At 38.9% G+C, this 16,370-nt stretch overlaps 2 protein-coding genes across 2 annotated transcripts in view; one reads left to right on the top strand and one right to left on the bottom strand.

The window, feature by feature from the left end:
- Window positions 1-16,370, bottom strand: part of CHST7 (carbohydrate sulfotransferase 7) — a 520,876-nt gene that overhangs the window by 411,788 nt on the left and 92,718 nt on the right. The gene's annotated exons all lie outside the window — the stretch shown is intronic.
- Window positions 1-16,370, top strand: part of SLC9A7 (solute carrier family 9 member A7) — a 167,505-nt gene that overhangs the window by 92,052 nt on the left and 59,083 nt on the right. The window contains exons 3-5 of the mRNA XM_052663795.1: window positions 2,252-2,329; window positions 8,420-8,496; window positions 12,630-12,742. Coding sequence (XP_052519755.1) covers window positions 2,252-2,329; window positions 8,420-8,496; window positions 12,630-12,742 — 268 coding nt within the window. The remainder of the gene's footprint in view (window positions 1-2,251; window positions 2,330-8,419; window positions 8,497-12,629; window positions 12,743-16,370) is intronic.

Here is a 16,370-nt window from a genome sequence, read left to right as displayed (position 1 = left end):
AATTAGGCTAATCAACAGTTTCAGTTTCTAAAGCGAAATGCTAATTTAATAATTAGAATTATTAAATCTTTAATTATTAAACATTTAATAATTAGAATGAAGATTTAAAATAATTAATTGAAATAAGAGCCAGTTAATCTAGAAACACGAGCAAATTCTTTAAAAGGGTTAGGAGGCTTTATAGAATGTTTAATTCTTTTCTGGATGTCATAAGACTTTGTTAATAGTTTCACAGTGATTTCCCTGATTGTGCTGTGCTTAGTTGCTCAGTTGTGTCTGACTCTTCACAACTGCATGGACTATAGCCTGCCGGGCTCCTCTGTCCATGCAGATTCTCCAGACAAGAATACTAGAGTGGGTTGCCATGCCCTTCTCCAGGGGATCTTCCCAACCCAGGGATTGAACTGGGGTCTCCTGCATTGCAGATGGATTCCTTACTAGCTGAGCTACTAGGGAAGCCCAGTTTCCCTGATTACCTACAGGTAATTTTAGTCTCCTTAGTACATGAACTTTGAACTTCCAGATGTTCAAGATGGATTTAGAAAAGGCAGAGGAACCAGATATCAAATTGCCAACATCCGTTGGATCATTGAAAAAGCAAGAGAGTTCCAGAAAAACATCTAGTTCTGCTTTATTGATTATGCCAAAGCCTTTGACTATGTGGATCACAACAAACTCTGGAAAATTCTTAAAGAGATGGAAATACCAGACCACCTGACCTGCCTCCTGAGAAATCTGTGTGCAGGTCAAGAAGCAACAGTTAGAACTGGACATGGAACAACAGATTGATTCCAAATTAGGAAATGAGTACGTCAAGACATTATATTGTCATCCTGCTTATTTAACTTCTATGCAGAGTACATCATGAGAAAAGCTGGGCTGGATGAAGCACAAGCTGGAATCAAGATGGCTAGGAGAAATATCAATAACCTCAGATATGCAGATGACACCACACTTATGGCAGAAAGGGAAGAGGAACTAAAAAACCTCTTGATGAAAGGGAAAGAGGAGAGTGAAAAAGCTGGCTTAAACATTCAGAACCCTAAGATTATGGCATCCAGTCCTATCATTTCATGGCAAATAGAAAGGGAAACAATGGAAACAGTGACAGACTTTATTTGGGGGGGGGGGTCCAGAATCATTGCAGATAGTGACTGCAGCCATGAAATTAAAAGACACTTACTACTGAACTGAACTGAACTATTCTTAGGAAGAAAAGCTATGACCAACCTAGACAGCATATTAAAAAGCAGAGATATTACTTTGCCAACAAAGGTCCTTCTGGTCAAGGCTATGGTTTTTCCAGTAGTCATGTATGGATGTGAGGGTTGGACTATAAAGAAGGCCGAGAGGCAAAGAATTGATGCTTTTGAACTGTGGTGCTGGAGAAGACTCTTAAGAGTCCCTTGGACTGCAAGGCGATCCAACCAGTCAATCCTAAGGGAAATCAGTCCTGAATATTCATTGGAAGGACTGATGCTAAAGCTGAAACTCCAATACTTTGGCCACCTGATGTGAAGAACTGACTCATTGGAAAAGACCCTGATGCTGGGAAAGATTGAAGGTGGGAGGAGAAGGGGAAGACAGAGGATGAGTTGGTTGGATGGCATCATTGACTTGATGGACATGAGTTTAAGTAGGCTCCGGAAGTTGGTGATGGACAGGGGAGGCCTGGCGTGCTGCAGTCCCTGGGGCTGCAGAGTCGACCACGACTGAGCAACTGAACTGAAAGAGTTGATAAATTTCTGTTGATGTTCAGGAAGCCATTAACACTACTGGAGACTTTGGTCTAGGCCACATCACATATCACGAATGGCTGTCAGTCAAAAGAGACTTAAATTCATTACAATTATATCTATAAATCATTAGGTGGTAGGATGCAGAAAATTAGTAAAGAATCATGCCTGCACCTTTTATTATAGTTGAACTTTTATAACAGTTTAATAAAAATCAAGATGTCTTCATTTGTTGTTTAAGAATATTGACCAGAAGCTTTCTGTTGGTTCTCAAATTTGCACTGAATTGTTGTGTCTTAATACATATTCAACAGCCCATCAAGAGTGCAGAAGTGCTGTATGGAGAAGAACAGACCAGTGTTCATGGGAGCTGTGGCTTCTCTCCTGTGTGATTTTTCACATTTATGTCATTTTTGAAAATATTCAAACTTTAGTCAGTGGCTTAAAATATTAAGGAAATAATATAGCACCAATTAGTATTAAATAAAAATTACTTTTTTTTTTTTAACTTTTAGGTAACATTTGATCCAGAGGTCTTTTTCAACATTCTGCTGCCTCCAATTATTTTCCATGCTGGGTACAGTTTAAAGAAGGTAAGGGATTTTTTTACGGTATTTTTTAAAGCATGGGAATATCTGTGTTAAGTTACCTGCACAATTTTCTAGTCTTTTTCCTTCTCCTGGATTGCTTATTACTATGTTCTGTACATACTCAGAGATAGCAGCTGATTCATCATCATCAGTGACTCATTTCTGTTTTAAAGTCCAGAACTCTCATCCATTGCTGTCGGGAATGTAAAATGGTATAGTCTCTCTGGAAAAACACGTTTGCAGTTTCTTATAAAACTAAAGTTGAAATAACCATTTGGCCCAGAGATCTTAATTCTGAGGATTTATCCAAGAGAAATGAAAACTTTTATTTACACAAAACACTGTACATGATTATTCATAGCAACTTTATTTGTAATAGCCCAGAACTGGAAACAAACAATGTCCCATGATAGGTAAATGGTTAAACAAACATCCATACTGTGGGATACTTCTCAGTAATAAAATGAAACAAACCACTGATACACAAAACAGCCTGGATGGATCTCAAATGCATTATGCTAAGTGCAAAAATCCAGTCTCAAAAGGTCACATACTGTATGGTTTCATTTATATAGCTTTCTAGAAATGAAAAAATTATAGGGATGGAGGACAAATTAATGGTTGCCAGTGGTTAGGGATGGTGGGGAAAAGAAGTGGGTGACTGTGACTATAAATGGGATAGCATGAGGGAAATATTCATGAAAGTGGAACAGTTCTGCATCTTGATTGCAGTGGTGGTTATAAGACTCTACACATGTGATAAAATGACATAGAATTATGCACACATATTGTACCAATATCAGTTTCCTGATTTTGATATTGTAGTACAATTATTTGAGGTATAACCAGTGAAGGTACCACAGGATCTCTCTACACTATTTTTGCAACTTCTGTGAATTTATAATTACTCCAAAATAAAAAATTTAAAAAAATCATTACTGGGACTTCTGCAGTGGTCCAGTGGTTAAGACTTTGCCTTCCAATGAAGGGGTCATGGGTCCAAGCCCTGGTTGGGGAACTAGGGTCCCACGTGCCAGAGGGTGTGGCCAAAATTTAGAAAAAAACAAAAATAAAAACTTAAAAAAAAATCTATCATTTTTGAGGGAGGGTCATTGTGCTCAGCAGCAAGATTGGGTCTAAGCCTCTAAATGTTTAAAATACTAAATACCTTTATAAATAGTGTTAGTGGCTGCCTTCCTCCCCTACTGTGGGACTATTCTTTGAAAATTTAGTTTCCAAAAATGCCTACTTCAAATAACAGCCAAGGACCTTGTTTCAGCTGTCTTTCTGAATGGGGACTAAGGGAAACCTTTTCAGTGAGCCTAGAAAAGAGAGATGTTGACTGCCAATAAAGCTCAATAACATCCTTAGGAAGTAGAGAATGCCTTCCAAGTTGATAAATCTCTAGATAGATCAATCAAGGTTAAAAAAAAAAGAGGAAAGAAACAAATTACGTATATCAAGAATGAAAGAGGTGACATTGCTACAGACCCTTTACAGCTTAAGAGGACAATAAGAGTATAATATGAACAACTTTGTACAAGTAAATTTGACAACCCAGGTGAAATGGACAAATGGACAAATTTCTTGAAAGGTACAAATTACCAAAACTGACCCAAGAAGAGATGGAAAACTTGAATAGTCCTATATTAATGAAATAAATTGCTTTCATAATTAAAAACCTTTATACAGGCTCAGATGGCTTCATTGGTGAATTCTATTTAGCATTTAAAAAAGAAATAATACCAATCCTACACAAAATCTTTCAGAACCTAGAGGAGGAAACAACCTAAACTGATTTTATAAGAAAGTGCCTCTCCATTTGGCCAGTTTTTCTGTCAAAGCAACTCTGCAATTTTCAAAATGTTTTTAAACTGTTTCCAACCCACACAAATACAGTTATTTATGGAGCATCTGATATAAGGAACTTTGCATATATCCTTTACTTCTGTTTTTACATACATTATTTCTAATCATCATAGAAACTGTAAGAATATGAGGGTGGTAGATTACCTCATACCCTTTCTCCCCCAGGTTTCCAACTCATTTATAAACAGACACAAGAAGCTAATTGGCAACTGAATGATCAATTTATGACCCAAAGTTCCTGGTAGTGCATGTTGAATGATAAAGATTAGCCCTTGGTAATGGGGCTCCTTATCACTGACTCGATGGACGTAAGTCTGAATAAACTCCGGGAGTTGGTGATGGACAGGGAGGCCTGGCGTGCTGCAATTCATGGGGTCACAAAGAGTCAGACACAACTGAGCGACTGAACTGAACAGAACTGATTACCAACCTCATTAATTGAAGACACATGCCCTTTAGCCATCAGGTTGGTCACAGTCACAGGTGGGGAGGCTGAAATGGAAAGATCCTAGGAATTGCTGGGCCTGCCAAAGGCTGCCTCTGTTGCTCATAGCATAGAGACTATGGGAGCAATAGTGCTCCCCCACTTTTTATAAGAGGGTCAAGGCTGCAAGTCAGGGTCAAGCCCATCTCTCCCTTTAGAGATCACATGGTCCTTCCTTACTGCGTCATCTTCAGGGAGAAGGGATAGAACTTAAGTTCCCTCTCCACAATGGATGGCTGTATTCCTGCACAGCAGCCCAGCACACATATGTATACTCACAGACATGTAGAGAATGTCCTGCATTTGATTAATACTGATGAGGATGTCAAACTCAAGTGACATGTGAGGTTATGTAGGTGGTTCAGGACTGAGTCAAGGTTATGACCTGTCTGTCTGACTGGAGGGACTAGGATTGTTCTTGTTCCTCTGAGTTATATTATCTCTAGATTTAAGTTTTCTGTACAAAAAGTGTATCTTTGGGCTTCCTTGGTAGCTAAGTGGTAAAGAATCTACTTTCCGATGCAAGACACACAGGTTTGATCCTTGATCCAGGAAGATCCCACTGCTGCAGAGCAACTAAGCCTGTGCACCACAACTATTGAGCCCATGCTCTAGAGCCATGGAGCCACAAATACTGAGCTGTGTACCTCAACTCCTGAAGCCCCCACACGCTAGAGCCCATGTTCCACAACAAGAGAAACCACCACATGAGAAGCCCGTGTACTGCAACTAGAGAGTAGCCTCTGCTCACCACAAATAGAGAAATGCCCTCACAGCAACAAAGACCCTGCAGAGCCATAAATAAAAAAATAAAACTTTTTAAACGTATACATTTTCTGAGTAATTTATGAGGTTGCCAAAGTAACCAGAATCTGTATGTCAGCTGTTGACATGTAACAAATAGATGATCTTACAGATATAAATGATGTTATTCTTTATTTAAATGAAGAATTTGGGAACTGCTCTTCAGATCAAATGGGTGATGAAGAATTTGGTATTTTAAATAACTTACCTTAATGTATAATCAAGGTCATAGTTGCTTGAAAATGAAACCAAATCATTGGTTGTTAAAGCCACTGTAATGGCTGAAAAAAAGCCTTTTCTTTGTCAGCTTCATTTTCTCAGAAGAAAAAAAACAAATAATAGGCTTTGCCAGTTACCAATTTAAGTTGTTTTTGAAATGCTAGTCTGAAAGGTTATTATTAGCTATTAGTTTAGTCTCTTCCTCTTTGATCAGACACGTAAATAGTTGGTTCTTAGGTAGTTGCCATCTCTGATTAAATGTTTTCAGTTTAAATGTGTAATAAATGTTTCACCAGTTGATTGCAGATATGTAAACAGAGTCATACCCCTTGACCTATGTACATATAGTTGTCATTCAGATGCGGGCCTTTCTTTTTCTAACCTGAAAAAAGTACTGTGGCCTTAGCTTTGATTTTGTGTTACCACTCATTTTGCTTACAGGGCATTAACAGGGAAAGAATTTGCCTGTAGAGGCTTTCATGTTTTGTGAATTTCCCCCAGAAAACACACACACACATCACATCATGTTAAAATTTTTCAGGGGAATGGAAGATGATAAGGTTTCCCAAGGAGTGGGAACGTAAGACTTAGAATGGTACAACTCGGAATTGGGATGCCAAGGTAGATTTTCATTGAAAATCTTGGTCTGTTTTAGGTTTATATTCTTAATGGCATTACCAGGGCATGCCATCTCCTTTTGTTTCTTTTTGCCATTCTATAATGGAAAGGGAAAAGTAAGGGAGAGACTAAACCAGTCATTTTTTTGTGACCCACACATGACCGTGAACTGTTAAGGCCAAATTAGAAGATGAAAGATATAGGATTCCATGAGACACCTCCTGTTCTTCTTCCCTAAAAGGATGTGGTACAATGCCCTGGGATCAGCAGACCTGGTTTCCAGTTCTAGTGCTTCAGTGTGGTGGACATGTGACTTCAGGCAACTCACATCCCACTTTTGAGCCTTAGATGTCTCTCATAAAATGGTCCAAGGGACACTTTCATGATGGAATTGTTGTGAGAACTGGATGAGCTAATATATGTGAAAGTACTTTGTAAAGTATGAAGTATGTAGTTAAGTACTACTAAGTGTAATAATATACAAATAAGTGGCGTGTTACACCTTTTCAAAGTGCATTAAAATTCCAGTTCACATCAGCTGATATGATTGGGGATAGGTAATTTGTGTGTACATTGTGTGGTGATGTCAGAATATATCATGAATGCATTTTTGGTAGTGGATTTACATTTCTAATTTTCTGCTTTGGCTAATAACATGAATACAGATGTATTTAACATATTTAAACCAACCATGGGAATGATTACCAGAAGAAAGCCAAGTGGCAAGGGAAAGCATATCTAGGATTAAAATTTTGCTCATGGGTACTCTGCATGGGTTTCATTGGTCTCATGTCTTGTCCTTGATGTATTCCCTCTCTGGTTTAAGCACTTGATGGAACTTTTAAGGGCTCACAGTTTTTGAGTTTTTTTTTTTTTAAATCAAACTGTTTTCCAAAACAGTGGCATATAAACGCATTAGCATTAAAAAGATAAAGACTGAGGACAGTGACTGATATAGGAGGCAAACATAATATGTCTATAATATGTGCGGGCAGTGCCTTCTTTTTGTGACTTAGTGTGGGAAGCCTTTGAAGGATTCTCTTCTGAGAAGATGGTGTATGGGCACTAGGGATTCCTTGATGCCTTCTTTACAGCCTCAGAGAGGGGAAGGCTGAAGCCAAGGTCTTAGATCATCTGTCTGAAATGCAGGCCAGTGAATGCCCATAGCCCTTGGTCTAGTCAGACTTCGTGATGGCTCCTTGATCTGGGCCAAATTCTTCTTATGCCTTCTCTTTCCCTGGTGGTGCACAGCTCACATGCTGGGGCTCTCCTGCTTTTTAAAATTTTTAGATGAAATATTCCTGATTCCTGTTTGATGAGAGTGTTTAGGAGATATTGCTTGTCCCATTTTTGGTTACATAGTTGATTGTCCAGTGAGAACAGCTTTATGCCTTGAGAAATAAGGATCGTGGCTCAGGGTCCCACAAATGGGGTTTTTCCCCATCATAGTATCCACAAGCCTGATGATTTATGAGAAGTAAATCTGTGCATGTGCGTGTGTGTACACCCTTATAAATTTGCCCATTTCAGATGAAACTAGCTGTTTCTTGTTTCTCCACATCTATCTCTATTGTGCCTCTTTCCCAGGCTTCAGAGATTAATTCACATGAATATCAGGAGACCCCTCAATGCTGAGTTAAGCTGAAAACTCCTTTGTACTTTCATAGCTTATTAGTTTCAAACTTGTATCTGTAATGTTCTTCTAAATACCACCAGAACTGGAAGTGACTAGTTGAATCACTAGGATAAAATAGTTTGGGTTAAATCTGTGAAAATGTTCAGTCTATTCACACACACACACACACACACACACACGCACACACACACACACACACACACACACACACAGTGATTTAATACAATCAGCCAGAGTAGTTTTTTCTGAAATTTACTAAAGCCTTGCTTGTTTGCTCAGTGATTGGTAGGACAAAGAACATCTTAAAATCATGATGTTCTAAGGCTAATTGCATTTTTCAGGAGTAACTGCAGTTGTTACTTGATTTGATGAAAGCAGTAAGTAAAATTTCACTTTTTAGAGACTTGTCTAATGTTCATTGTCAAAATTCACAACGTGGTTCCTGCTTTTTTGTTTTATTCAGAGACACTTTTTCAGAAATCTTGGGTCTATTCTGGCCTATGCCTTCTTGGGGACTGCTGTTTCCTGCTTCATTATTGGGTAAGTGAACGCTTTGTCATATAACCAAATTACCACACTTCCAAAGAGATGAGATCCATATGGGTCCACAGAGTCAAATATTTTTCCCCAGCTTTATTGAGCTATAATTGACACGTAACATTGTGTAAGTGTAAGGTATACAATGTGTTAATTTGACACATTTGAAAATTGCAAAATGATTACCACTGTAGTCTTAGCTACCACCTTCATTGGTCACATGGTTACTATTTCTTTTTTGTGGTGAGAACATGTTAGCAACATTTAATTAAGTATATGATGCAGTATCATTAGCTGTGATCTTATGTTGTACATTAGATCCCCAAACTTATTAATCTTATCACTGAAAGTTTGTACCCTTTGAGCAACACCTCCCCATTTCCCCTGCCCCTAAGTCCCTGGCAACTACCAGAGTCCAATATTTTGATGTTTCAGTTCAGTTCAGTCGCTCAGTTGTGTCTGACTCTGCAACCCCGTGAATTGCAGCACCTGTCCATCACCAACTCCCGGAGTTCACTCAAACTCATGTGCATTGAGTCAGTGATGCCATCCAGCCATCTCATCCTCTGTCGTCCCCTTCTCCTCCTGCCCCCAGTTCCTCTCAGCATCAGGGTGTTTTCCAATGAGTCAGCTCTTTGCATGAGATGGTCAAAGTATTGGAGTTTCAGCCTCAGCATCAGTCCTTCCAATGGACACCCAGGACTGGTCTCCTTTAGGATGGACTGGTTGGATCTCCTTGCAGTCCAAGGGACTCTCCAGAGTCTTCGCCAACACCACAGTTCAAAAGCATCAATTCTTTGGTGCTCAGCCCTCTTCACAGTCCAACTCTCACATCCATACATGACCACTGGAAAAACCATAGCCTTGACTAGATGGACCTTTGTTGGCAAAGTAATGTCTCTGATTTTTAATATGCTGTCTAGGTTAATCATAACTTTTCTTCCAAAGAGTAAGCGTCTTTTAGTTTCATGGCTGCAATCACCAGCAGTGATTTTGGAACCCCCCAAAATAAAGTTTGACACTGTTTCCACTGTTTGCCCATCTATTTCCCCATCTATGAAGTGATGGGATCCGATGCCATGATCTTAGTTTTCTGAGTGTTGAGCTTTAAGCCAACTTTTTCACTCTCCTCTTTCACTTCATCAAGAGGCTTTTTAGTTCCTCTTCACTTTCTGCCATAATGGTGATGATTATAATTAAGATTTAGAGTTACATCAGCCAGTGCGGTAGCTTCTAGCCACATTGTGTGCATGTACATGCTCAGTTGTGTCTGACTCTGTGTGACTCTGTGGACTGTAGCCCGCCAGGCTCCTCTGTCCATGGGATTTCCCAAGCAATAATACTGGAGTGAGTTGCCATTTCCTCCTCCAGGGGATCTTCCCCACCCAGGGATCAAACTCATGTCTCCTGTGTCTCCTGCATTGCAGGCAGATTCTTTACTGCTTGAGCCATCAAGGAAGCCCTAGCCACATGTGACTATTTAAATTGAAATTAAGATTAATTAACATGAAATAAAATAAAACCTAGTCCCAGGATCTTGGTTTCTAATGTCATTCTTCAATGTGAAGAGCCAAGGCCCTTTGCAGAAATGGCTGATTCTAGGCTGGGATGGCAAATATGCAGGATGACAATGGAGCATCTTGTAGTGCCAGAGAGTAAGGGAGTGCTCAGAAACAAGCAAAGAAAAGGGTACCAAAGCATGTCAAAGGGACACAGAGCCAATCTCAAACCACCCCCTAATGACTAAAGAACAACAAAATAAATTACATTTTTCTGCGTTACCATTCAAAGTATAAAACAAGTATCTTTGTGTCTATATTTATATAAAGGGCTTCCTGGTGGCTCAGATGGTAAAGAATCTGCCTGTAGCGTGGGAGACCCAGGTTCGATCTCTGGGTCAGAACGATCCCCTGGAGAAGGGAATGGCTACTCACTCCACTGTTCTTGCCTGGAGAATTCCATGAACAGAGGAACCTGGTGGGCTACAGTTCATGGGGTTGCAAAGAGTTGGACACGACTGAGCTACTGACACACACATACTGATATAAATAAATGATTGGATGAATAAATAAATGGGGGAGAAGTGATATGTTAGAAGAATTCCAAATAATTGGTGCAGATCCAGTCCTCCTCAAGGAAATGAAGCTTGGCCTTTCCCCCCTTTGACTGTGGGCATAGTGACTTCCTTACAAAGAGTACAGCATGCAAAGTAAGGAGTAGCTTTACAGTGGAGAAACCTGACAAATACTACCTCAGCCAGGTGATCAGGATTAACGCCCAAATTAGTAAATCATGTTGATACTCTGTACCTGATATTTGTGATATGAATGGCATTTACCACTATGTCTTCCTCCTAAAATCAAAGTACCTTAGTCTAATCATGAGAAAAAAAATCAGACAGGTCTCAGATTCTACAAAATACCTGACTAGTACTCCTCCTAACTACCAAGGTCATCAAAAGCAAGCAGAGTCTGAGAAACTGTCAAGAGGACACAAAACCAAGAGGAGACAAAAGAGATATGATGACTAAATGTAATGTGGTATCCTGGATGGAATCTTGGAACAGAAGAAGGATATTAGGTAAAAACTAAGGAAACCTGAATGAACTGTGGACTTCAGTTAATTAAAAAAATTATCTGGAAAGCTGGAGATAAAAGCAGTAGCCTTTTATGCCACCAAAAAAGGAGGGGCTTGGACTTTGTCCGGTAAGAGAGTGACAGGATATTGGCATTTGTGATGATGGGGAAAATGCTGCCAGAGAGAAATCTATTGCTCAGGTCTAAACTTACGATAGAAGGAAATGTCGAGGAAGGTCTAGTTTTAAGAAATACTTAAAAGGTAGATGAAAGAAGCCTTGGATAAGCAACAAGGAGCAAATCAAATCTATATCGTAGAGTTCAGTTGCTCAGTCGTGTCCAACTCTTTGCAACTCCACAGACTGTAGCCTACCAGATATCTCTGTCCATGGGATTACCCAGGCAAGAATACTGGAATGGGTTGCCATTTCCTCCTCCAGGGTATCATAGAGTTCCTGTGAATTGAAATATTAACTGATTAAGTGTCTGGAACAATGTCCAGCACACAGTAGGCAAAACTAAATTATAACTATTTATTCTCAAAAGGATTCAACTCTGCAAATAGTTCTTGAGGTCCTAGATAATCAATCTACAGTTCTAGACACCCACGGTACAAAGATGAGCAATGATATGGTCTTGACTATCAAGAATCTTTTTACTGAAGATTGGCTATAGGGTACAATGAGTCTATACTGTGTCTATTTATTTTTGGTTAAATCTATTCCTAAGTGTTGTATTCTTTTTGATTACATTGTAAATGGGATTGTTTTCTTAATTTCTCTTTATTCTGTGGTTGTTTGTATTCCCCTAATCCCTACAGCTGCTGCCAACACACACACACACACACACACACACGTTTAATAACAAGTACTAGGCCTTTTAACACTCCTCACTCCCCCTAATTTGTGAGCTGTCCTGTAGGAAATGTACTCTGCTCAAGGTGTAAGGAGGGCTGCCTGTCTAACCCATGCAAAGAGTGAGGAGCCAGATATGTCAGTGAGTACACTGATATTTTAATGGAAGATTTTAAAGAGTTTTGCCTCTTTTCCCTGTTTTGTAATAATTATTGGCAGAGAAGGTTGACCAGTTGGATTCTTGTGGCCATCCCATTTTTTTTTCTCTCCAGCTTGATCCAGTCCATTCATATCCATGACTTTAAATACACTGTCTTGGAATCCTTGGAGTTTTGTAGCAATTTCATTACCCATTCTGCAGGGTTCTTACTCTTCCTTTCTTCCCTACTACCCAGTTGCTTAAAATGCCCTAACTGTTGCTAGTTGAGGATCGTACTTTATAGTTGTAAGTACAATTTTTAAAAAATGGAATGCTCAATATACTTCAGGAAGATGACAGTAACTGCAGACCATTACTTGGTGCCAAAGTCTTATTTGCACATGTTCCTGGTTAGTATCCAACCACAACAGCTGCCTGATGTTTCCACAAACCTCTTTGGAAGTGCAGTATTCTAGTACTCCTCTGCTTATGTATTTGCCAGCTTATTCGAGTAGGTGGGTTTTCTTTTCTTTTTCTTCTGACACAGTTTACCTTTTCTTGTTATAGAAATCTCATGTATGGTGTGGTGAAGCTCATGAAGATTGTGGGGCAGCTCTCGGATAAATTTTACTACACGGATTGCCTCTTTTTCGGAGCAATTATCTCTGCTACTGACCCAGGTATTTGCATCTTTGGCCTTATTGTCATAATGTTCCATTATTTAAATCTTAAAAAGCTCAGAGCAATCATTAACTTTCATAAAAGTAGAGGAAGAGACCAGTAAGTCAAGTGGTCTAATGGACTTAGATGGCTTTTCTAAGAAGGGCCTGCCTTTCCCTTTAAAAAAAATTATTATTATTACTGTAAAAATAGCATAAAATTTACCACCTTAATCATCTTTAGGTGTATAGTTCAGCAGTATTGAGTATATTCATATTGTTGTGCAACCAATCTCCAGAATTTTTTCGTCTTGCAAAACTGAACCTGTGTACCCATTAAACAACATCTCTTCATTCTCTCCCCACTCCACCTCCCAGACCTGGGCAACCACCATTCTACTGTCTGTCTCTATGAGTTTGACTACTGTAGATACCTCAGATAAGTGGAATCATCAGTATTTGTCTCTTTGTGTCTGGCTTATTTCCTTAGCATGATGTCCTCAGGGTTCATCTATGTTGTAACATGTGTCAGAATTTCCTTCCTTTTAAATCTGAATAATATTCCATTGTATGAATATACCATATTTTTGCTTATCTATTCACCTGCCAACAAGTGCTTGAGTTGTTTCCACCTGTGTTTCCTCCTTTTTGTCTTTCATTTTAGAATGTCTAATTTGGTCATAAGTTTTACACTTAGACTGTCTTTTTTTCTCAGTGTTATGCTTTTGCCTTCTTTTTAGGAGCATATAATTTGGTTTAAATAATATCTTTGCTTAGTAGAAATGTACACTAGTACTGTAGTGAATGTAATTTAATTTGTGAAGTCCTTTTGTGCAATGCTCCTATACACTGTGATGTGGTTCCTATTCATAAATCTCTTACCTTGTATTTTTCAAGTGTTATTTGAACCAGTTCTTAAAAGTGGAATTATTATATACCCTTCCTCCCCTGCAGCCCAGAACAAACAAATAGGCACTCCTCTTCAAGTTGGAACTCATAATTGATTTAGTTCACATAAAATAGTTACAGCTATTCTTTCCTCTAGTGTTAACTACTGAGCATACCAGTGTAGGGAAAGAATTTATGGAGAAAGAGCTAATCTTGTTCTCATAGTACAGATGGAAAGGTCTTTTCAGTGTCTATGATGCCTCTAACATTCTGGGCAGTGATGACCTCTAAGATACTAAAATTCCACCCCCCAAACAACTTCCCTATGCCTCTTGGGGGTCTTCTAAATCAGTGCTAGCCAGCAGACCTATCTGTAGTGATAGAAATGTTCCATAATCTTCCTAGTGCTTTACAGTAGCCAGTGGCTATGTGTGGCTATTGAACACTTGACATGTGAGGCAGTGCAACCAAAGAACTGATTTTTTTAAATTAATTTATTTTTATTGAGGGATAATTGCTTTACAGAATTTTGCTGTTTTCTGTCAAACCTCAACACATATCAGCCATAGGTATACATATATCCTCTCGCTTTTGGAACACCCTCCCACCTCCCTCCCCATCCTACATAGCTCCAAGTGGCTAGTGGCTACCACATTGGATAGCACAGCTCTAGACAGTTGTGTGGCTCTGAAAAATCTTGATGATCCGAAAAGCATTGGCCTCTTTCACCCCACTATTTTCTTACAAACACTCTAAGTAAACTGATACTGAAGACTTGGCTGGTTGAAGCACCTTTGTTTGTGACAAGAATGTGGGGTGTGGAGTTGCAAGTGGTGGTTTGAGTTCTAGCCCTGCCAGCTACTGACCGGGTATCCTGGGCACATTTTATCTCCTGAGTGCCAGTTTTCTCATTTATTAATTAGGACTAATGGTACCTATTTCCTATTATGAAGGGCTGGTGTGAAGATTTAAATGAGATAATGCATGTAAAGCATTGAGCGTAGCATCTGCTGATTATATTGGTCTCTATAAAAAGACCCTGATGCTGGGAAAGATTGAAGGCAGGAAGAGAAGGGGATGACAGAGGATAAGATGGTTGGATGGCATCACTGACTCAATGGACATGAGTTTGAGCAAACTCTGGGAGTTGGTGAAGGACAGGGAAGTCTGGCGTGCTGCAGTCTATAGGGTCACAAAGAGTCGGACACAACTGAGCAACTGATCTGAACTAATAAACATTTTCAGACTCAGGCAGAGATTTCTGTGTTTTCCCTGTGTGTATGTTTAATAATAGGTTACCATTTAACACAAGTACTCTGAAATGTAGCTTTATTATTCTAATACTACAATATCTGTAACATTTCAATAGATGTGTGTCTATTGAAAAATGATTCTTTAAAGTCTAAGAAAGATGTTTATTGTTTCTGAAAATATATTACTAATTATACTCATCTATAAGTTTATTACTAATATCTTACTGGTACCACTGATAAGCAAAGGCAAGTTAGCATAACATAAAGATTATTGATACTGTCTTCTGAACTATTAGTGTTGCTGCATTTAATTGGATAGAAAGGTTTATTTTTCCATATTATCTTTGTAATTATTTACTTCACTTTAATGTGTCCATAGTGTGGTAGAAAATAGTGGAAGGCATTACCATGACACACCATTTTTATTTGGCCTGTGAAGATTGGCACAGTAAGGGTTTTATATAAAATGAAGTTCTAGAAAATTGAAATTTGAAACTTACTAAACATCAGAACATGAACTTTAACTTCTTTTTAATGGAAATCTTTCTGAAATGTAGAATGCTTTTGTAAATTGAAACTGTTTTACCAGCTTCCTAAAAATCTGTTGTTTGAGAATTTGGGCCATAAAAGAAATAAAAACTTCAGTGTAGAGTTAGAGGGAAACATAAGACTAGATTGACTTCTTGGGCATGGTGTATCCAACAAAAATTCTGATTTGGGGTTATGTCGTGATATTGAGGGATATGAAAAAATAAAAGTCCTTGTTTGTGACTTCACTGTACTTGCTCCAGTCTTTGGTCTTCCTGTTGATGGGAACAGTGTATGTGTGGGGTGATGTAGGCTGCTCTGTAACCAGAAGCCCTCTCCATTCTGTACTTGTGTGCCACGAGTGCCACATGCCATCTTTGTGCACTGGACTAAAATTGGATCCACAATACAGGAAAGAAAAATGTTTCCAACCCATAGTACATAGCTGTAAACAGCTACCAGAGGAAATGAGCACCGTTCCTATGAACCATTATGTGGTGATTCCTCTCATTATAATCCTGACACCTTTACACCCCTCAAGACAACCGGACCCATTCATAGGTTTCAAAACCTGTGATCAGTGCTGTCAGAAAGTAATTCTCTAGTTGCACCACCCAGGCTGGTCAGTCTTTTGCTTAGTCTTTGAAACTGAATTCAAATCTGCCACTTGCCTAGTTATTCTTCCTTTACTGCTTCAGTTAGTAGCTCTTACAGCTCTAGAGTCAGGTCTGTTTCTTATGTAACATTACTTGCTGCTTTGTGCCGAGGGTTTACAGGTGCTCAGTGCTCTTTTGTATACAAATGGAGTCTTCAGGAAAAGTTAGTTGAATGAACAAAGTCAGGTTCTTGATATTTTGTCTTTCTTTGTTTTTCTGTTATTCTTTTATTTTTCCCCACGTTTTTAAGATACCTGTAACAGCAGTCTTCAGTCAGTGAATTGTAATTTCTCAGTCCATGTTCAGTTGGAAACAGCTGTTGTG

This window comes from Budorcas taxicolor, chromosome X (genome assembly GCF_023091745.1).
Source record: "Budorcas taxicolor isolate Tak-1 chromosome X, Takin1.1, whole genome shotgun sequence".
In the NCBI taxonomy this organism is placed as follows: domain Eukaryota; kingdom Metazoa; phylum Chordata; class Mammalia; order Artiodactyla; family Bovidae; genus Budorcas; species Budorcas taxicolor.
Note: the sequence above shows the minus strand (reverse complement) of the source record. Positions and strands in the feature narration are given on the sequence as shown.